The sequence below is a fragment of the Lycorma delicatula genome, chromosome 6 (genome assembly GCF_047948215.1).
Source record: "Lycorma delicatula isolate Av1 chromosome 6, ASM4794821v1, whole genome shotgun sequence".
NCBI lineage: Eukaryota > Metazoa > Arthropoda > Insecta > Hemiptera > Fulgoridae > Lycorma > Lycorma delicatula.
In genome coordinates, this window is record NC_134460.1 from 3,664,847 (window position 1) to 3,688,955 (window position 24,109).

General features: G+C 30.0%; 1 protein-coding gene across 3 annotated transcripts in view; it reads left to right on the forward strand.

The window, feature by feature from the left end:
* Nucleotides 1–23,860, forward strand: part of LOC142326253 (ATP-binding cassette sub-family C member 10) — an 86,325-nt gene extending 62,465 nt beyond the window's left edge. For all 3 annotated transcript variants that reach the window (XM_075368566.1, XM_075368565.1, XM_075368567.1), the window contains 10 exons: nucleotides 580–903; nucleotides 2,590–2,768; nucleotides 3,312–3,444; nucleotides 6,300–6,510; nucleotides 7,340–7,509; nucleotides 9,915–10,137; nucleotides 15,762–15,953; nucleotides 17,695–17,935; nucleotides 19,439–19,578; nucleotides 23,665–23,860. In XM_075368566.1, coding sequence (XP_075224681.1) covers nucleotides 580–903; nucleotides 2,590–2,768; nucleotides 3,312–3,444; nucleotides 6,300–6,510; nucleotides 7,340–7,509; nucleotides 9,915–10,137; nucleotides 15,762–15,953; nucleotides 17,695–17,935; nucleotides 19,439–19,578; nucleotides 23,665–23,773 — 1,922 coding nt within the window. In that variant the 3' untranslated portion in view covers nucleotides 23,774–23,860. The remainder of the gene's footprint in view (nucleotides 1–579; nucleotides 904–2,589; nucleotides 2,769–3,311; nucleotides 3,445–6,299; nucleotides 6,511–7,339; nucleotides 7,510–9,914; nucleotides 10,138–15,761; nucleotides 15,954–17,694; nucleotides 17,936–19,438; nucleotides 19,579–23,664) is intronic.
* The last annotated feature ends 249 nt before the right edge of the window (nucleotides 23,861–24,109 follow it).

The following is a 24,109-nucleotide window of genomic DNA, read 5'->3' on the forward strand; positions in this document are numbered from 1 at the left end:
ATTTTAATTTTATCTGAGGTAAACAAACTTTACTGTGATAATATTAAAATTAGATTGTTATGGAAAGGTGGACAATGGCTAATCATGCAACTGTCACGGCTTGCTGAAAATCAATAACTATTTTTAAAATCTTATTAACAGTGTTTACAGTAATTAGTTTTATTGGCTAGATGATAGTACTGTTATGAAAAAAGAAATGTGGAATCATAGAGGTAAATATTTGCCTACATGATATCATTTATTTATTAAAATCGCTGTACAATTACACTTGTTGATTATTTTTTAGATTTCTTTTCATTACCGTTGTTAGTTTCACTGTAGTTGCTATTCTTTTATTTGATTTATTAAGAATTTTTTTTGTTTAGAAACATATTATTGGAGTAAGAGCTTACATCTGTTTACCATTGTAGATTTCTTGAAAGATTTTGGTTATGTTAATGATACTATTGAGATTTTAAAAGTAATTTATCAGGTTTTAAAATTAAATTTATATCGGCCATAAAGTACCATGTACTGGTAGCTGTGATGCATGATAATATTGTTCCTGTTTAATTAACAAATCCTTGTGTTTTTTCCTAGGTCAGCCTGCTGAAGTGTTGTCAGATTACGAGGACTGTATGACTCAGAGCCAACTAGAAAGTTCTGAAATACCTCCAGCTGTGATCGACAAAAACATTTCCACAACACAGAAACTACCTTCTCCACCTGTTCCACAAGATGAGGAATTGAGTGCTCGTGGCACTGTTGCATGGAAGGTTTATAATCGTTATCTTGCCGCTGTTGGTTATGGCCTAACGCTTATCATTTTATTGTCTATTATTTTAATGCAGGTGTCACGTAATGCTACTGATTGGTGGCTTGCTCTATGGGTCACGGAATCTTCTCATTTTAATCTCACTACAGGTAAGTTAATTTACATTTGAATTAATAAATTTAATGTGTTACAAACATAAATAAATACCATGCTCCTATTTAAGCGCAACATATTTTATATAAAGGCATTATTTACATATTAAAAATAAAAACACACGCTAAAAGATTATTCCCATCATAGTAAAAAAATAAAACTGACTATATTTGTATAAGTTAAGTTTTACTACGCGAGTGCATAAATAGAATAAATGCTTTAAAGAGTTAAAATAAATAAAGATTAATTACAGAACTTTTTTTTTGTTAAAAATGATCAGTTGCTGTTTTATATCAAATTATTGATTTTTTTAATTTAAAAAGAAAAAAATTGATTTAAGATTGTGTGTGATGTACATCCAGCTACAGTTCTGTAGTCATAAAAGTGCTTGTTGCACATTTCACTTTTTCGTAGTAAAGACTACGTTTAGTTTATTTATTTGGTATTTATTCCGTGAGCATAATGTGTTTTTCAGTTTTAGTTATTTCTGTGTGCGATTTGTTCTGTTTGTGCGATAAAGCTGTCTTGCCTACTTTTATTATACGGAATATCAGATTCAGCCTATGGTCTTTTTTGATGGCTTATGAGGGCTTTCCAGTGAGTAAAGAAAAAATCTGTATTAAATATAAATATATTAATATATTTACATTTAAACTAACAAACTTTTAACAGATTTTGTGCATAATAATTAGCTTAAGATATTTATCCTCTTGCGCATTGTATTTGGTATCGCCATTGATTTATCTTGTTAGACATTGAGTACTCAGTATCACCATTGGAGTCGGCTGTGCCTCCTTTTTAAATTTATACTCTACTGGTATTAATGTAATTCACAAACATTGATTTACTTTGAGTTTATTTTAACTTATTTTTATATTTTCATGCGGATGGATTAAGTGATAATTGTTCAGAGCAAGATCTACATATAAACATTAGTAATGAACTAATTAGTAATTAAATATTTTCAAGCAATTGTAGTAATCGTTCTATCACAGTTTTCATTTACTCTTGACTATTAGTGCTTTCAGTGTAGGAGGAAGCCGGCAGTTATTTCCCATTTGAATTTAACTATTCTTTTACGTGTGGTGGTATAAAAAATTATGAATCCTTTAATGGTGGTAAATTACATTTAAAATATAACCTATATATTCATAGGTTGTATTTTCTAAAGCAGAAAATTATTATGTAAAAAGAAGAAAACATGAAGTTTTTTTTTGTATGCTAGGTACTGTTAAAGTTTGTAGTAACATTTTGAAGTTCTAGCTGTACCTTTAATAAATCTTTTCCGTCATCAAATTGTATGATGATTCTCCAAATATTATGATTGTTAATCTTCAATTTATGATTGCTAATCATCTTTTCTTCCTAATTGTTCTATTAGGAGAAAATTATTCTTGGTTTGGAATAATACTCTCCAGCCGTAATTATTAGGGAGCAATAATCCTAGTAATCTTTCATCCTCTAGGAAGCAATTTACAAAACAGATAATAAATAACAGAAGCGCTTAAAAGATTGTAATATTTTGAATTCATTTTTATGATTAGAATTGTGTATGTTTTTTTTGTAAAGTATAAGATATAATATGTTTATTGTTTGTAATACAATTTAAATGGTAATCTTTATGAAAATTATGACTGTGTATGATTCTTTGCAGTTATGGTTACATTTAATTTTTTTTGCAGGTTTTGGAATCGACTGGAAATGGGAAGATGATACCCCTACAATGTTTTATTTACAAATTTATGCAGCAATTGCAGGTCTTAATACTTTATTTACATTTTTCCGTGCTTTTCTTTTTGCTTGGGGTGGAATTACTGCTGCTATACATCTACATAAAGCCTTATTGAAGACTGTTGTCAGGGTAGGTTGTAGTTTTATTGTGTGTGGTTACTATTATTTAACTATAATTATGTAGTAAAATTAAATGTCTGTATTGACTAATTTTTTGGTTTAAGATTGTACAATAAATTTTTAATAATAGTACATGTAATGTGCAAATCCATATTCTGGATTTGGTTATAAAAATTATAATATTGTTTTCATTGGATCAATAATAATTCAAGTTTTTTAATATTTATTATAGATAAATTATTTACAGCATAATTTAGGGATTTGGGAATCATTTGCAGTATAAGTTTTCCCCTCACTGCTTGCATTCGCATTTATTTAATATTGCAATTCTTGAATTATGCCGTTTGAGGTCTCAACTTAAAAAAGTTACGTTGTAGAAAAGAATAGAAAGATAGAAAGTATGATTTTCTAACTTTTTCATAGTTATTACTTTTTCTTTAATGTGTTTAAATGTGTGCTTATGTATTGGTGAATTTTTTAATTTAATTGTATTAGTATGTGTATTACTTGTATTATCTGTTGATAGATTCTAATATTATATTTTTAATTGCAGGCTCAAGTTGTTTTCTTTGATGTTACACCTTTGGGACGAATCTTAAATCGGTTTTCATCAGATACATACACTATTGATGATTCATTACCATTTATTAGTAACATTTTACTTGCTCAATTTTTTGGCCTTCTAGGTAATTTTCTGTGTAAAATTTTCTAAAGTTATTCTATAGAATTTTTTTTCCAAGCATGCTTGTACACATGTGTGCATGTGTACAAGCACACATACACTTACATTTCTATTTACATGTAAAACTGCAGAGGAAATAAATGTGATTTGTGGGTAACACAGTTTTATATTTCAGGTAAAACTTTCTGTTACACAGTTCATGCTAATCTGTTGTTACAGTAAATGTACAATGTTGTAAAACATGTATGTTCGAGTTAGTAGAATATTTTATTATGTAAAGATTTTTCATATTTTTTCATCTTTTTTTTTTACTAACAAATTCTCTTCTGAAAATATATTTATAAAGCTCTTATAGTAATGATGAAGTTCTGTCATTTTATGAAATAGTTTTTTATCAGCTTCTTCCAAAACCTTCCTACATCTCACTAGCAATGTGCCAGGGACTGGAACAGTGACTGGAAAATAACAATGATTTTATGCCGGTCTGTTTAGGCCAGAGAACATTCAAATACAGATTAGAATGTTCTCTGGTTTGTACAACCAGAGCTGTAGTCTCTGGAGAAAGAAAAAATGGGATGATGGGATGACTAAATAAAGGATCAAAATTTATTTTATGTAGATTGTTATTGACAATGTTATGACTAATTTTCTTCGTTAGGTAAATTAAGTAGTATGGCAATCATCAGCACATAATTACATGGCCAAATGGTAGCATCCCAGCCTTTAGGTCCTGGGTTTAAATCCCGATTGAGCATGGCATTTTTCATTTGCTACAAAATTTCATTTTTCATAATCCCATGCTCAAACTTTTTAGCTTATGCGATGAATTAATTTGTCAATCAAAACTAAAAGTAATTTTAATTTGTAATGCATCAATAAAATGGTGAGCTGTGCTTCTGTAATGTGTTGTGGCTTAGGTTAGAGTATATACTGTTAGATGAAATTCAGAAAAGTATGTTGTACTATAATTGTGTTACATTAAAGTAGTTATATTACTATGGAAGTTATTTGAGGAGGATAGTTACTGTGAAGTGATACTTTGATATTTGCAACACAGTCACAACCGGTTGTTACATGGATTCCTCATATCATGCAGTAGCATAAAAATTATTGTGGGTTGTAGGGACATCCCATTTATATCTTGTATAATCTTGTTCATCGCATGGTGCACCTATGTGACATTGTGTTGTAGATTTAATGACCTTAAAATTGATACTGTTTCTTACAAACTTTACACGCCAATTTCATTTTTTAATGGATTAAGTGTATGGTCTTCATCTATTTTAAGTATTTCTTCCAAACTCCCGCTTCCTACAGTATGTGTTATTTTATTTTTTTATTTCAAATACTGAGAGTTTTTAGCCTTAATAACTTTAATATCACCATTTCAGTTGAAAACTGACTCCTCATGCCAGTGGAATGTTTGTGCTGTTTGATGTTTTTATATAATAATAATTAATTGAAGATAGTTGTTTTCCTGAAATAACTAGTGATACTATTCAAAATAACATTGTTGTAGCATGTGTGACAATGGCACACTATGACTTAGTGGTTTTTCAGTAAACACTCTATGTGTAGTGTGCCAGTATTGACCACACTGCGATATTCTCTTATTTATTATTTACATAGATTAATTCATTATTCTTGATTAATCTTTCAAACTGTTGGACATTTTTTAAAAAGTAATTGTTGATCTTGTTTGTGGTTTAGAAATTACTGCTCCAATTACTGGAATTGGTTTAGCAAACGTCTACTTAGTTAACTTACGCCCAGATGTTTAGCTGAAATACTATCAACAAACGTGATAGAAAATTGACAATAAAAGTGAAATAGATAAAAACAGTTAATTAGGATTGCAGTAATAATAATTATAAGATAATTTTTATAAAAACAGAATAAAGAGGATAAAAAAAATAAAAAAGTAAAGAACAAATTAAAATTAGGTTTTCTAACATGAAGTTATTATTTGTATTTTATATTTTGTAATAAATGAAGACAATAATTAAAGAATCCGTTCAATTGAAATTAGACTCTTGAAAAAGTAAGAGTATTTCTTTCTCCTTCAACCATAACTGAAAAAAAATTGTGTTTGTAATGTATAATAATTTTCTGATTATTACAATCATACTGAACTGTGTATCATGGAATTTCAGAGATTTTCTAGAAAAAAAATTTTTCACATGTCCTCCAATAATTAAAAATGTCCTGCAGTAATATTCTTATATTTGTATATATTTTTTTTTAAAAGAAAACTCTGATAATGTAATAATACAAAATATTATGTAAATTTATATATGTGTAATGGTTAATATAGATATTTTTGTAATATTGCATACTAGGAAATATTTTTCTAGCGATGGAAACATTATTTCTGATATTGAATTTTTTTCTTAGTCTTTTTATTTATTATTTAGAATATTTGAACTATTTTTAAAATTATTTAACCCTTTGTAATTGGGAAATTAAATAAGAAAACATATCTATCAGAAGTTAGAAATGTTAAAAGGAAATACCTCTGAAGTCTCTCAGTTGTACTAAGAACAAATGCTTTAAGTCAAATCAGCACCCCTAATGTAAAGAAACAAGTCTCACAGTACGCCGGAACAGTTAATGATGTGTAACTTTGATATTATACAAAACTGGGAACAACAAAGAGGCTTGCTTTGTATATGTAGACTGTTGTACAACAGCAATACACAGAGCCACACTTATGGCTGTGTTGTAAATGCTGTGATAAAGGCACTTATCATGATGTTCAACTAATTTATATTTAGATAATTTATATCGTAGATAAATGTTGTTGTCAATTTTTTTTCAGCGTTGTTTGTAAATTGTAATTTTTTTACTTTCTCATTATAGGAACTGTTAGTTTAACTATATATGGACTTCCATGGTTATCGCTGTTATTGCTTCCATTAATTCCAGTTTACCATTGGCTACAAAATCATTATCGTCTGACATCAAGGGAATTAAAACGTCTGTCGACAATATCATTGTCCCCACTGTATACACACTTTACTGAAACACTGCAAGGACTTACTACTATTAGGGCGTTCAGAGCAAACGCAAGGTATTTATTGTTAATGAATCTATTTTTGCTGATGCTAAAAATCTGTATAATTTTATTTGATTGAAATAGATTTTAATTGTTGCTAATGGAAAATTATGGCATGTATAAAACAGTATTGGTTTTGTGGTTTTTATTACATATCTGTTATATTGACGTGCAGGTATTAATCAACTAGTAGCAGGAGGAATCTAATACCTGTAAAAATGATTGACTTCATTTTTCTTATTTATTTTAAGAGTGTACTCCTTTGGTATAGATTTAAAGAGTTAGTGGATTTAGGTTTAAAGAAGAACAAGAGTCATGTATTCATGTAGTAGGAAGCAGAGCCACAAGTAAGTTTGTCTGGGGGTATTGATCTAGTTGATTTACATACACTACATCGGTCAACTTGCTCTTTTGATGTGAGTGGTTTTCCAGAACTTATTTTTTTACAGACTGCTTGTGTTTTGTAATTGTTTTTTTCAGTTGTTAATGGATTACTTTGTTGATGGTTATTTACTATACTTTGATCTGAAACATTACTGCATGATAGTGACATTGGCTAAATTGTTGACACAAAATGCTCTCTTCAAGAGTAGTCTTATAAAACTGGTTATGTGACAAAATAATCAATATTGTTATAAATAAAAGCAGTTTTACCGACTTAAAAACATTTCCTCTAAAACCATATTAGTTACTGTTGTCTTTGCCTATAAATGAATTTTTTCTTATAAAGAATCAAAAGTATATATCATTTGTCAGTGTCTGTGTAATTATAAATATAAAAATGAAGGAAGATTTTTATTTTATTTAATTTTTTTTGGCAATGTTTTTTTTTTATTTGTTACAGGTTCCATAGACAAAATGAATCAATTCTAGAAAGCAACCAGAAAGTACAGTTAGCAAGTCTAGTAGGTGGTCAGTGGTTAGGTCTACGATTGCAGTTGATTGGTGTTGCTATGGTTACTGGTGTTAGTGTTTTGTCTGTACTAGAACATCAGTATAAAGTTGCAAATCCAGGCAAGTTTTAATAGGAAAAAAATGTATACATCAAGAAAAAGTCATATATATATATATATATATATATATATAATATATATATATAATATATATATATATATAAAGAAAGAAAATGCAACAACAAAAGTTAAAGAACTATTTATAAATCCAGATCTAATGCTCTATCATACCTTTACCTGAAAAAATTTACAAATGATTTAAACTAATATATTTAAACATATAACTAATTGGTCATAGATATCTGACAAGAAAACAAGCCATACATGGAAATGACTCAGTAAATTAAAGAACAACATCTGATACCAGATATATGCTAAGAATACAGTTGATATTCTCTTCAGCAGGTCAACATAACTGTTCATCACAGGAATCACTTACATAATGAACATCATTACTCTCAGAGATAGCAACTCTTATTGGTGTTTTGAAAAAAAATTGTATGTAATATATAACAAATTTCTATTACAAAAGTTTTTAAATATAAACCAGTATTTTGTCGCACGTACTGAGGAAGAGCAGTGAATGTGGTGGGGCATTGCAGGTAGTTAGTTGGATATGTGTGGACGGGACCAACTGGCCAGGAACAACCAAAGGTCACATTCCCACATCAGTAGCTGAATGTCTGAGCAGGAGGTACCTTCATCCATTGTGCAATGAATTATTATACAATTTCTTGCCGACAAAGCCTCTGAAATTTTGACTTGACTCCAGACACAGTTTGAAGATGCTGTCATGTCAAAAACACAAGTATATGATTAGGCCAAAAAATTTCAAAATTGCTGTGATGCAATGGAAAATGAGTCATGAATGTCTTCTGCAGACTAGCACAGCCTGAATGTTGTAATCAAATTCCAGTCAATAATTACAATATTCAGGCTGTTCATGACCTTTTGGAAGGTGATTGATGCCTAACTGTCGTTGAAATTGCATTAGAGGTAGGCATAAGTATTGGGAGTGTGCATACAATGTTGTCAAACACATTTGGATACAGCAAAGAATTGGTGAGGGTGTTCCACGTCTTCTGATTGAGGCACAGAGAAATATTCGGAAAGATGTCAGCACAAATGGAATCACTTTGAGGAAGGAGAGGAATTTTTGGACATTATGACATGTGATAAAACTGGGTCCACCACTCAAATGAAGGACGGTAAATGCAGCATACTACTACCAGTTATTAGTTGATTTCAGAGCTGCTGTCACAAAAATGATGCCGGCAACTGATTCGCAAAATGAGACTAGCTAATGAAATTCATTAGAAACCTCTTGAACATCCACCGTACAGTCCAGACTTGTCCCCATGTCATTTCCACATGTTTGGTTTAGTGAAAGAAGCTTTAGAAGTGGAAAGATTCGAAGATGATGCTGCAGTTGAGCATTATGTGGTTGTCGAGTAGCCATCTTGTTTTTTTATGATGGTATTAGGAAAATACCTATATGATAGAGAACATTTATTTCTGTTGAAGGAAACTATGTAGAAAGAGAAAATAATTTATTTGTAATTTTATCTAAATCAATAAACTATGTAAACAAATTCCAGTTTATATATTTGAATTATCTTTATGTTTAAATGTCTGTATAACCTCCTCTATTGAGAAGGGAATTGTTTGTTTGGTATTAGTGTAATCTTTTAATGTAATACTTGTAAACCATGTGTATTTCAAGAAACCAGCAAGAGTTGCTGTCCCTGAGAGTAATGATATTCATTATGTAAATATAAATAATTCCTATGATGAACAGTTTCGTGACTTGTTGGGTTGATAGTTGCCTGTATTCTTGTCATTTATCTAGTATCAGATGTTCTTTAATTTGTTGTGCCATTTCCTTGTATGACTTGTTTTTGTGCCAGATTATCTGTGACCAATTATTATTAATTACATTTAAATATATCATTTGAAATCATTTTTAAATCTTTTCAAATAAAAAGTTATAAAGTGAATAAGGTATGATATAGACCATTAGATCCGGATTTTATAAATAGTTCTTTAACTTTTTTTGTTACACTGTTTTTCCTTTCTGAATAGAAATTTTCATCTCTTTCTTCAATTAGTAATTGTATTACATTTTACTGTTTATACTTTTTTAAGTAGATTTTACCAGATACTATACTGTTTCTATTTGTAAATTAGCGAGTGATTTTTTTTGTAAACTTCTGATTAATGAAGACAGCATTTATTTGGATTTATGAGAGAATATTTTTTGAGATGTCTTCCTGAAAAAGAAGAGTATATGTATTTTTTGACCTAGGTTGGTCTTGCTGACAATCCAGAATTTGCTGGATGAATCTGAGTATGTGTATTACATTCTTGAGTTGTTCATTAATAGCACACATAATGTAAATTTAAGCTTTTAGCTTCACCCTTGATTTTACATGCGTTATAAATTTTTACATTTAAATTTTTTTTCAGGTTTGGTTGGTTTAGCAATATCATATATTTTAGGTGTTACTGCACAATTGGGTGGTGTAGTTAATGCATTTACTGAAACTGAACGTGAGATGGTAAGTGTTGAACGTGTCGATCAAACATTGCGTGATACTTTATTAGAAGAACAACATGAAAGAGTAACTCCACCATATGCTTGGCCCAGTCAGGGTGTTATTGTTTTTAAAAATGTTTTTCTTAGATATAGGTAAGAAATTCTGTTAATTTCTTTAAAATTATAGTTATTATAAGTTATTATGTAGGTATTAGTAATTAATTTATTTATGATAATAATCTCATATTATAATCTCTTTATAATTTATTTTATTATAACTTTTTTTTGCCCTATGTTGGTTTCTTGTATATCACCAGATAAATGGGGTCCTAAACATTTACCTTTGTAGGTTTTCTGATTCTTTAATGGAATCGTCGCAAAACTCATGAAACATCCTAGGGTAATGAGACAAACAATTCTATCAAAGAGGGTGCTCAAAAATCTTTCCAAGACTTTGTGTAGGGAATTAAGTTCTCTTAAAGGTTGATATAAAGCAAGTTAAGGACATAATAAGGGGAGCAGTAAGTACACTTTGTACCAACAATTTTCTGTTTGTTTCATCTGGGATGTACAATACAATAAATTAATTTCTTCCTAATACCAAAAAGTCTTCCAAAAACTGGGTAAGATTTAGGTTTTTCTAAGTGAAACTCATCCCATCCCTAGAATTGTGTGTTACATGGAAACATCCAACTGAACTATAATCCATCAGTTATTGTAAGATGTGTATTATATTAGTAATCAGTCACTGTAATTTTGGTGTTCTACCTTTCTTCCTGAAAATGATCAGCTCACATTTCTCTGCATGAAATCACATCCCATATTACTTTCTACAATCTCATATTGTTCCCCATTAATCCAAGTATCCTTAAAATTTTCCAATCTGTATTTTCCCACATCTACTGTCTCAAATACTACTGCTGTCATTATTCTTTCTCTAAATGTTTTCTGTTTTCTTGTTCATATCATCCTCATTAATTAATGAGACAAATTGATGTACAGAAAAAATGATGTGTTCAATGACGATGAAACTTGTACTACTTTTCAGCATTGTCGCCACCAACATTTAGACACTTGTCCCGCGTTTTGTGAGCTTTCCGATTCCTGAGCATAGAAGTCTTGCTGTTTAAACCATTCGTGAACTGCTTTTTTGACCGCTTCATTGTCATCAAACTTCTTGCCATGTACAAAAGTCTGAGCGAGCCGAACAAATGAAAATTATGAGGTCTAGGCTGTAAAGAGGATGTGGCAACACCTCCCAACCCATCTTCTTGAGTGTTTCTCCTGTTCTCTGAGCAAGGTGGGAGTGTGCGTTGTCATGGAAGAGAATCACACCTTTTGAGAGAGTGCCCTGACATTTTCGTCTTATCGCAAGTCTCACTTTCTGTTGTAGCATATTAGAATCTTACTCACTGTTCACAGTATGTTCTTCTAAATAGTCACTAAAAATTTGGCCTTGCAAGTTCCAGAAGACCGTCAACATCACTTTACTGGCTGATGCATGAGTTTTGATTTTTTGGTGGGCGAATCTGGATGTTTCTGCTTCAGATTTTGCCACTTGGATTCAGGTGTGAAATGTTGTATACATGTTTCATCACAGGTTGTTTTATAATCTAGAAAGTTACCTTCGCTTCAAACCATTCTTTGAGCTCAGAACAATTGCAAATCTTTGTATCTTTATGGGCTTGAGTCAATTGTCTTGGAACACATCTTGAACATGTTTTGCGAGACTGAATGCACAGTTCCAACACTAATATTACACAACCTAGCAATTTGGGAAATTTTGACTTGTCTGTCTCACGAATAAGATCGTTTATATGATTTTGAAGTCAAAACTTCAACTAGTTTTACTTTCATGTTATATTCTTTTGCTATTTTATTCAATTTAAAGAAGTTCTTCTGTAGGTGATCTTCAGAGTTGGCAATAATTACCAAATCATCTGCAAATGGATATAACAGATTGTTTAGAATTTAATTCATATGTATAATCTGACATGCCATCTATCCATTCCCGTGGAAATATCATATATTTATAAACATTATCAATATTGGTGACATACTGGAGCCTAATGGAACTCCTAAGTTTTTCTTAATTCTATTATTTCTCTCTTCTGAAATGGCTGTCTGGGTGTCTCTATATATTTCTTGTATGACGCCTACAAGTTGTTTTGGAATTCCTCGCTTGTTTAGTATTTAACATAACTTTTCTGTGTTACTTTGTCAGATGCTTTCTCTAAATGTACATATAATATATATGTAATATTTTCCCTCCTGAATTCCCCCTGTTTTTCAATCAGCTGCTTCAATGCAAATATATTATCTGTATAACTTTTACCCTTTCTGAAACCAGCTTGTTCTTCTTTTAGAATCGTTTCTACTATATTTTTAGGTATTTGTGTTATAATTCTTGAGAATATTTTATATCCGGATGGTAACTGGTTTATTCCTCTATATTTTTTGCATTCACCACTTTCTCATTTTTTAAAGATGGGTATACTAGCAGCCACTCTCCATTCATCTGGAATGACCTTTGTTACCCAGCACATATTTAATAAATGCAATTATCTCTGCTTCATGTCACTAGAAGCATATTTTAATAACTACCACTATTCCATCGCATCCAGCAGCCTTTCTGTTTTTGCTGTCCTTCAAAGCCTTCTGCAATTCTGTCATATCCAACCTGTCCCCTTCTTCATATGCTGTATTATCTCTCTCTCATCCTCATCATTCTGTTCATTAATCAACCATAGTTGTTGGAAATATTCAAGAATTTTCCTGGTTCTACAGCTTCAATTTTCGCAAGATCCCTCTCCTTGCTGTTTAGACATTTCATTACTTTATATGCTATGTTTTGTCACCCATGAATGTCGTTTTCTAGTCTTGTTATAAAAGAGTCTCGTTTCTTATTTTGTTGTTCCTGGTAAATCTTCTTAGTGATGTTTCTTTGTCTGTTATATTCTTCTCTGTCTGCTTCATCTTTTGTCATGAGCCACCTCACATATGCTTCTTTTTGCTTGTTGTATCTTTTCATTCCAAAAATTAATATTTTTCTTTGTTGATTATTCCGATACCCAACGGCTTCATATGCCATGCTATTTAATGTTCCTTTTAAATTACTTCATTCTTTGTTCTGTTATATACTCCAGCCTTCGTCAAGGATGTGGATCTTGTATTGTAAGTCCGTATTCTTCCTCTGCTGTGTCTTAACCCAACATGCTTTGATATTAATTTTTGCTCTTAAATTTGTTACTACTTCAGTTCCTCTAAGAACTCTTGTGTCTCTAAACAGTTCTGCCGTCTTCTGATTTGTAGTTAAGTAGTCCATCATAGATTCTTGATCTCTAGCTGCCCATGTTATTTTATGGATTCTCTTGTGCTTAAAGTGTGAATTCATTATTCTCATATTATTAAACCCTGCGAAGTCCCTTAACTGTTCTCCATCATGATTCACACTTCCCTTCCATTTGAATCAACTATCCCTTCCAATGGTATATTTCCTATATGAGCATTAAGGTCTCCTCGGATTATTATATAGTCCTGTTTATTACATTGGCCAATGTGTCCTGTAGCTTATCATAAAATAACTCCATTTCATCTGTTTTCCCTTGTTCTGGAGCACATACACACAAAGGATATATATCCTCTCTGTATTCTACATCTTAATAGTATAATCCTGTCATTTATCCATTTGTATGAATGTATTTGCCTTTTCCACTTCTTATTAACTATTACTACTCCTGATTTAGCCCTTTCATTTTGTGGAACTCCACTATAAATTAATGTATAATTATCATATTCATTACTACCTTCTAGTTTCTTTTTCGTTTCCGTTATTAATGCTATATCTATTCTGATTTCTAGTAGATCTCTATCCAATAAATCAGTTTTAATCAGTTATTCCTGACATTCCATGTACCTAAGCCTAGTATATCCATTATTCCAAATTTATTATTTTTATGACGTTTTTGATTATTTACTGTTGATTCTATCCTTTTTTTATGAGGCTTGTGTACGCATACCAGTAATTTGATTAATCCCCTGGCTGTGTTATGAGCAGTGCGCAGGTTAAGCTTAATCGTCCACCGGGCTGGTCTAGTAGTTAACTCGTCATTGCAAATCAGTTGATTTTGAAGTTGAGAGTTCCTAGTAAAGGCAGTTACTTTTATTCAGATTTGAATACTAGATCATGGATACTGGTGTTCTTTGGTGGTTGGGTTTCAATTAACCACACATCTCAGGAATGGTCAACCTGAGGCTGTACAAGACTACACTTGTACATTTAAGATTTACATTCATACATATCATCTTCATTCATCCTCTGAAGTAGTACCACACGGTGGTTCCAGAGGCTACTCCGGAACCACTGGAAAAGAAAAGAAGAAGAAAAGTTAAGCTTGATGGTAGGCTGCTACTTTGCTGCTTACAAGCATGTAGGGCAGTTTGAGATGTTGCTCTAGCCTCTTCCACTCTGCAGTTGGGAAATCCTCTTCTACCTTTGGGGCCATTGACCATTCATGACCCTACAAATGAAGAAAATTTAGGATAGAAGGGTAACTGAGGTAAGGGAACCTGATCACCATATTCTTAGATATGGTATGGACTACTACCCAGGTTGATGGCTGGGACATTGACATCTACTCCATTAAATCTTCCCAAGGGAGGAATAACCTTGGGAGGGGCAACTTTTTTCCCCACAGTGGGTATTTTATTTCTCCATTTCCCTCCGACTTTACTCTTGCAAAGTCGACAAGAGTTCTTGATTCACACCCTATGGAGGTAACTACCAACTCCCCACTTGGGCACACTTGTTCTGCCTGAATTAAACTGTTCCACCCGCTTATACATGTTACTGTGATTTAAAAACTTTTCACCATACTGTTTTCAACATTCTTGAGTAAATTTCTGTCGGTTTTACACCTTCTGATATTAAAAATCTTATCTTCCGGCATATACGTTTCAAGCAGAGTTGATATTCTGAAATCAACAAAAGAGGTTATGTTTAGATTAATTATGATTTAACAGCTGACTAAATGTTCTCCAAAGTTGCCAACTAGATCCTCAAAAAGTTTCATTGTCATTGAATGAACCGTTTTTTTCTATATCAATTTGTTTAGCGTTAATTATTGAACATCCTTTGTATTAATTATGAAGTAATTATCGAGAGGAAATTTTTTAAAAATTAAAAGAAGTATATATGTTTTGGTTTTAGTGAATTTAAAGTTTACAGTGTATATTGCAGGGTGGTTGTTGCATTTTGAGAATATTTTACAAAATTATTGCAGATTGGTTCAGAGAAAATAAATAGTGATTCTTGTACATTAAATGGAACAACAATTATTACATTATTATATGTCTTGTACTAACAAAGTCTTTGTAATTTGCTTTTGATGTTAATGATCTTGATGGTTGTTCTCCCAAATTTTAAAGTAGTGTTATCGTTTGTAAATTTTTATTGTATCTGTTTCAATCGGATTAATGTTCTGTTTTCTACTTAGTTAATGAATTAGTGCCTTAATTTTTATAAATTAATTGTTTTCTTATCTGTGTATATTTTATTTAAGAGATAGCTATAGGGTTTGATTATATGGATTGCTTGTCCTGATTACTCTCGTCCCAATAGAATTATGTTATGGTTACAAAAAAATTAAGTATCATTTGACACCATTTATTTGCTATAATGATTATTGCTGTTATTCGTTTGACGAAAAAATGTTCATTGATTTTTATGTGTTCATTTTTAAATGTTTGAAACATTCAGATAATACTTTTTTTCTTAGACAATATCTGATGCCATCACTTAAAGGAGTTACTTTTTCCACAAGACCTGCAGAACGTATAGGAATTGTTGGTAGAACTGGTGCAGGAAAAAGTAGCCTTTTGGCTGCAATGTTTCGTCTTGTTGAAGTAAATTCAGGAGAAATTTTGGTTGATGCTGTTAATATTGCTCATATTGGTTTATGTCATCTTAGGTGAGAATAATTTTTTATCTATTCTTTTTTATTAGAACATATGTTATTAGTTTGTTGCACTCTACTCCATTCTTTTTATTTTATGCTAATGTTTTAATTTTAATATATTTGATGCGATTCATGTTAGTTAAGAAATCAGAATTTGCAATTTCTCTTTTTTTAAAAATTAAAAAAAATTTAAAAACCAAGCTTTGTCAGATTAATATATTGAATGGAATTAATTATACAATTTTTTTAAAAGTCATTATCTTCCTTGGGAAACTTTTCTGTTATCTATCACTTTACAAACTTCCTGCCAAAGAAATTTGCCTGACTACCAGTATAATTTCATCTGTCTAGGTGGTGGTCTCTTTTAGAGATTACATAGTTTACAATATAGTTAATACAATTTACATAATAGTTATAGAGATCACAATTTACAATTATAGTTAACTACTGATTATTAGTGAGAAGTTTAACTGTGTTGCGGCTTAACCACAGTAAGTGGCTCTCGGAAAAAAGTTTTAAAAAACTAAAATTTTAGTTTTTTCATCGTTCTGTGATAGATTTTATTCCTTCATTTATTTGCTACTTGAATGTGTGCATGATTTGAATATGACAATACTGTACTATATAGTTCATTGTAGGATGATAGCTCATTGTGCCATATTATGCTACGCACACTGTGAAGTTCCATTAAAAGAAGTTTTTTCACTCAATAAAACAACAATCATATTTTATTTTTTTTTAAATCTGAAAGAATAAAATGCACATTAACCTAGCTACTGTAGTTAAATAAGTGTTTGTAATCATTTTTCTGCAGTATTAGTATTATTTGTACAGTATTCGATATTAGATTGTCAGTTATAGTAGGTTGTTCCTAGGTAACTACATGAATCCCAAAATAATTATCATTAATGAATTGTAAAACAGACTTCAAGATTTAATTACATATCTCACATGTATTCAATGTGGCCCAGTTCATCTTTGCAGGTGCAGCTGATATTTAAGCTACACTATTTCTATATGTTTCTATGGTATATGTGTGACAATGTCATGGTTGATATGCAAAACTCTCCTTCAATCCTACTTGAATCTCCATAAAATTTTAAATTTTGAATACTTCAATTTAAAAAAACCTAATAAACTGTATTTTTTTGTATGCCTGTTATAGAGTAATGTTATTTTTTTCACTGTCCTCTAAAAAAAATTATTTAATTATAATTTAATTCTAGTGTTTAATTCCATTTCCTGTATATTAATTTCATATAATTTAATTCCAGCAAAGATTTCAACCTTTGTAGCAGAGTGGTAGCATGTGAGTCTTTTATCTGGAAAATCCAGGTTTGAATTCCATACAGCCATGTTATCTTTAACATTATATAAAATTTCCATTCTTTATTACCATGCATGAGCTTATGTGGTGAGGTAATCATTTTAGGAGTTTTTTTAGATAATTTATACATGCATTTTAGGTAACTTTGCTTTAATAAAATTTTCTCTAAATTTCTCTGAAGAAAATTAAAATAATTTTTTTTTTTTTAGATAACCCCCAAATGAATATGATCAATCCCATATACAGAAATATTATAGCCAAATTTGAAGAAAATCAGTTCAGTTATATCAATCCTGAGATGTAAGGATAAAACCAATGCAGCACACAAACTTACAAATCATAAAGATTGTCTACTACAATTTTTGATACGTATATATTTACGTTTTGATGATTATTATGTTTACACGACTTATTTTTATTTTTCAGATCTAGATTGGGCGTTATTCCTCAGGAAGTGTTTCTGTTCTCTGGTAGTGTTAGGGAGAACTTAGACCCAGGAAATGTGTTCCAAGATGCAGAGTTATGGTCGGCCCTTGAACGTTGTCATTTAAGTAATGTAATACAAGATCTTGGTGGATTATCCGCAATGATAGCTCCTGGTAGTTCCATATCTCATGGACAGGCTCAATTATTATGTCTAGCTAGAGCTATTCTCAAAAATGCCAAGGTTATTTTATTTCTTTTGTATTTTATTATTAATGTTTGTTCTGTGTGTTATAGTTGCAATTTTTAAAAGAACTGTATTGTAATCATGAAAAATTTTGGTTTTCAAATTTCAGCGAAAATATCCATTTTGACCATCCCTGAATCCATTTTGACTAGTTTCAGCATGAAGTCTGTGTATATGTATGTACGCATGTATCTCGCGTAACTCGAACGATTAGCTATGGAATGTTGAAATTTTGTATTTAGGACTGTTGTAACATCTAGTCGTGCGCCTCCCCTTTTGATTGCAATCAACTAAAAAATGTGTTCACAGTCACCTGTAAATAAAGCGAGGTTTCAGTTTGAAACATTTGGATTTTGGACTTTTTCTTAACTGCAGTAATAAGCCCTTGTTGATAGCTTTTCAACAGTAATATCATAATTGGTATTTATTTTCATCGGTTCCAGAGTTATAGCTAAATCAAATTTTAATTAATGAAATATTTGGATCTTATAAAGGGAATGCACAACATCGGTTCAAATCTGACTTCATATACATATATTTAAAAAAAATTTTTTTTTTAAATTTAATTGTATTGATTTATTAGTTATTAAACTCTGATAGTAAAAAAATAAATATTTCAATAACAAAACAAAAAAAATTTGAAAAAAAAACCGGAATTTTATGTACTTTTTATTTTAATTGAAAAATTTGTACAATCAGAGGTATTAATTATTAATAAATCAATATATTTAAATTAAGAAAAAAATTGTTAAAAAAATATATATGTGTATGAAGTTGGATTCGGACCGATTTGTTTTACCTTTTCACAAATTCTCAAAGATGATTAGCTGTAAAATTTATTTATATTTATTTTTATATATTTAAATATATTTAGGACTATTGTAACATCTAGTTGTGAACCTTGGTCGCTTAAATGGTGAGCAGGCTTGCTACTAATAAATCTATTGCAAGATTTGATTTAAGCCTTAATAATAGCTAGTATATAAACTATACTGAAAACATGAAGGTTGTTTTTTGAAATTGGTTCAAAGTATGTTGCGAGAAATCGGTTGGAAAAATTGAACATCTTTTATATTTTGGTTATTCAAATTTGCTTAGAAAATTGTTCATATATTAGCTCTGTTTAATTATTTTTAAAAAAAATTTCTACCTACAACTGTCCATAAATTTCTGCTTGTGGTGTGGAAAACTTTCACAACACAAGCTTTCTTTTGGTTATCTGACGTGAATAAAATAAACATTCCTACCATCACGATTATAGTCACAAAGCATACAGTGGTTTTATTTAGCTCTCAGCATCTCATTCTGCAGTGCTGGATTATTCTTCAATATTGAACACTTAGTTGTATTTTACGCCATCAGGTACCGTATCCAGTTATATGTGTATTTTATTTTTCATATAATATTTTGTATAATATTAAATTTTATTAATATAGTGGTCAATATGTTTATATATATATATATATATATTTTTTTTTTTCTTTTTTTTGGTTTTTGTAGATTCTTTGTATCGATGAAGCAACAGCTAGTGTTGATGAGATCACTGACAGACAAATACAGGATACTATAAGAACTTCATTTCGGCTTTGCACTGTCTTAACAATTGCCCATCGTATACGTACAATTATGGATAGTGATCGGTTTGTATTATGTGTATATTACATACAATTCTTAATTTATTTTAATATTATTTAGGTTATTTTAATTTTATATGAACAGTTAATATTATTATTATGTTATAAGCTATTCCATGATACTATAAGGCACTGGATTAAATTGGTTAAGAATGTAGTGCCTTCCAATTAAATCTGAATATCTGGTTTATTAATCAGTCACCACTTTGGTTGTTAATGTCTGAGAAATGGTTACTCTTAGACTGGACAAAGCTAACAACCAAACTGTAATTGGACTTGTGTCCTGTTGCAGGTCAGTACAGTCATAAAATAAAATAAATTATACATATTTATATAGGTTACCTATAAAATTTAACTTTACGAAGTACATATTTTTCAGTTGAAAATATATTTTTTTTTATGATATAGTGTAATTGTTTTTTTCACACTGCTTGTTCTTGATCTAAAACTTCGCAAATGTTTTCACTGACATCCCTATATAAATTATTAAAAGAATCTTCTTAGCCAGACTATATTGAATTTTTTTGAATGCTGTCTTTTCTTCGGGAAAGCTATGCATCTGGCATTGGTCACGGTCAGATTTAACTCTTCTGTTTGTGGGGGCCCTTTAGAACTCCGAACTGTGTTTTTTGTTTATTATGCTGACAAAAATAGTATAAAGTTGTAGTTCATCTGTAGTGTGGCATATTGTTATTCGTAACTTTTTGGGTCCTGGTAATGTTTCTGCCAAAAAAATAACAAATTTAAAAGGATTTCATTCCTTTCTTCATCATACCGATTCAAAATTATTTACAAAATTCAATTATTCTCTTTTTATTTTCCTGTAGAAACATTTTTTGATACTTTTTGAGTTCAAAAATGCATTGCTTAGTTGTAATTTATAGAATTAACGTTAAATAAATTAAAAAAAAAAAAATTAATCTGCAATGCGTTTTGGAGTACTGCAATGTTCACCTTGTATTAATAATGGAAGCTAAGCAATATTAATGCAATTGTTAGGCTTTTATAATAAATCATTGACTTGAATTTGATTTCTTGAATCTACTACCAAAATTGCTCTTCCACCGTGAGGTTCATATATTTCCTCGAAACTGGGTTTCCATGAGATTTTATCCAGATTGGTTCATTTCGCTTCGGTCAAACATTCCCTTGCTTTAAGTAGCTTTTAAGAGATGATGAATTTGTTAGAGTGATCTTTTCATTGGTTTACATAGTTTACATACTTCGGTTTACATATTAACGACCTGAAATATGGATCCTAAGAAAAAATTTTAGCTACAGAATATCTTAACAAAGATATTCTTAGCTAAAGGAAGTTTAATTAAAGCTAGTTTAGGAACTTTAATATTTATCACTTGTTTACGCCAATGCGTAAAGTAGCTTTAATCCAATAAATTCAAGGTCTTCTTGTAGTATCAAGTTCACCGCAATTTTCTATTTTTGTCTGCTGTAGTCGTAATGATTCATAGAAAAAATTTCTATTTAGCCAAATTAGTCATAACTGTTTTGTTATCTCCAATTTTAATGTTGTTGTCAAAGTGCCTAGAAGTCTAATTTTCTTTGTCTGTGATGATGTCATTCCTCAACTTGTTTGTATTCAGAAACTATCATATTAGTCATACGTAATTCTTTTAATGGTCTGCTTGTTTATAAAAAAAAGTAATCTTTATTATGTCTATCGCTCCTGAATTCCCCACATTTCTCTAATCGTTCCCAAATTTCCCGTTTATGCTGTTTCTTTCCTGCACTAACACTTGCAACCTACCTGTTGTCATCAACACACACACTCTTCTGTCTACGGCCTAGTTTGCTTCCCCTTCTTTTCATCACGCCACCTTTCGTCAGTGCAGGTCAGACTTCTACTGGGTGCGGATGTTCTGCCTGTGACTCGTTCACGTTTTCTTTCTCTCTTGTTACATTTGTCTCATTGTGTCCATTTTATTCATAATTATACAAGTTGTTACATATTGATTTGAAGCGGAGTGAATAATAATTTATAAAATGTTGTTCATAAATAATTAATGTAAGTGTGCTTTATTAACTGCTACGATGCTGAAATATTTTATGTATTGTTTAAAAATTAGTGTTTGAGTTAAAGACTGTAATTTATTAATGTTTGTATACTTGAGTATAAATATGTACTGTTATTGTTCACTACAATTATTCACTACTATTATTATTTACTGAAAGAAATATAATGTGGTTCATAGTCCGGTTAATAGGTTAATACGTAATATGTTAGTAATTAACTAACAAATCAATTGCATCTGTGGTACTGAAAATCATATTGTTCTGTAAACAATATGCACATACATAATCGCATTCTAATCCCAAAGATTGGGTATATTTCATTAATTTTGACCAAGATTTTGTTTTTAGTGGTTTTCAAAGATTACTGATGTTACTTCTATTTTGAAACATAATTTTTCACAAAAATACATGGAAAATGGGTATGTTTAGTGAATACATATGTAATGCGTCAAAAGCATTTTCATAAGAAAATAATATACTGTCTTCATCTAAATCAATTTCCATATCATTACATGTTGTGTATCTAATATTGTGTTTTATATATTCAGATTTAGTTTTTAAATCTAAATCAGTTTCATTCAAAGCTTTGTCAATCTTGTCAATTTTATAGATTTCATTAAGAACTGTATTAGCTTTGTTTTTTATATACCTTAATTGTGAAAAACGTAGTGATAAATTCAGTGTACTAATATTATGATTTCATGTTTATAAAATCATTATAACATGATGAATTGCATTATGTTATAATATTATCATATTATTATATTACTGTATTACTGTATTATGTTATAACATTATGTTGGATGATATTGAATTTTCATTAATCAATGTAAGGTTACTAATCTTACAAGTCAAGTTAAGAATCTTACTTCAAGTTTTGAAGAGAAACCAAAAATTCATTTAAGTGATAAATTAAAGTCCAATTCTTTGGCAAACGAGCTATGTTTAATTTTTGTAATTTACCCAACATCGTTCATAAATCTAAACAAAATTTTCTAATTTTTGGTATTTTTTGCAATTATTGATATGCATTGAATGTGTCAATTCTATTTGATTATATAGTAAGTTATTTAGATTTGATATAAAATCTTAAGGTGCTATATGGTTGTGATGTTCTTGACTACTCTAGTTCAATCTCTCTGATACCAGTCGATTAGTTAACCATGTTGGGAAAGACCTAAGTTTGATCCAACACATTGTTTGTTGTCTTCCCTCATGAAATGAATAGGTAACATTTGAAACTGCTTCAGAGGATTGCACAGATTATGAAAAGTGTCTACATCCATGAAAAGATTGCCCATTTATTTAATTTTTGGTAAAAATGGAAAATTTACCATTTTTGGTTTTTTTACCATGTTTATGAACCGTTGTACAGCTCAAAGCACGTACACTTTCTGAACAGTGTATCACACAAATTGCTCCTCAAATTCATGTGCAACTTCTGATTTTTCTTCCACTGTAGCAACATCTATCAAGTCTATGAACAAAGAAATTTAAATCAATCTGAAGAACCTAACGATAAAGATGAACTTGTTAATATGTAATTAATCTCTAATAAAAAAAAAACAAAAAATAATTAAAAAAGATTTTAAATGTAAAACAGTACATTTTTATAAATTTAAATAATTTCATTTCATTCATTTTAATACATATTTTTATATGTTAAATAAAGTTATAGTTTGTAAAATTTATATTTTTTTTTAGTGAGATATTGTTTATATCATTAAACATTATTAACTTTCTGATTTAAAATCATGCCAGTGTACTTATTATAGTTACAAAAGTTCTTTAATAGTCATTAAAAAATTGACTTGTGGTCAGTTGTTACTGTCAGTTGCTATTACTGATGATTGTGACAGGCAGTTTCAGTAAATAGTGCCATGTAACATTAAAGCCTACATATAAGCCACTTATTTAATTAGCAACTAACAATTTGAAAATAGTTATAGAAAAGGCAAGAGATTTACCACTGTTAATATCACCTCAATATAATTGTAAAATAATTAAAATCCGATACCATTTTTTTTATGTATTTAAAACATTTCAATTTTATTTTCACAGAGTCCTCGTTATGGGTAATGGAGAGGTTCTTGAATTTGATACTCCAGAAAATTTGCTAGATGATAAAAATTCACATTTTTATCGATTGGTACACAAAGAATTTCATTAACTACTTAACTGTGATATTATGCCATTTAAATATATTAATAATTGTTAATTTATTTTCATACTTTAATAAATAATTCATCCATGCTGATGTCTAATTCACCTCCATCACCTCCTTAATTTGTTAAATTATGTGGCATAATTGTTCTTTTAATGGAAGTTGCTCTGCTGGTTACATTGTAAGGTTTCTCTAAATAACTGGACTTTTTTAACAAAAAGTTTTTCCTTAAAAATTTCTCAGTATTGGATCATAAATGTCATTGTGATATTTGAAACAAATTCGTTCAAAAATTCAAGAAAATTAGTAAAAATGTACTAAAAAATTACAAATTGCTCTGTG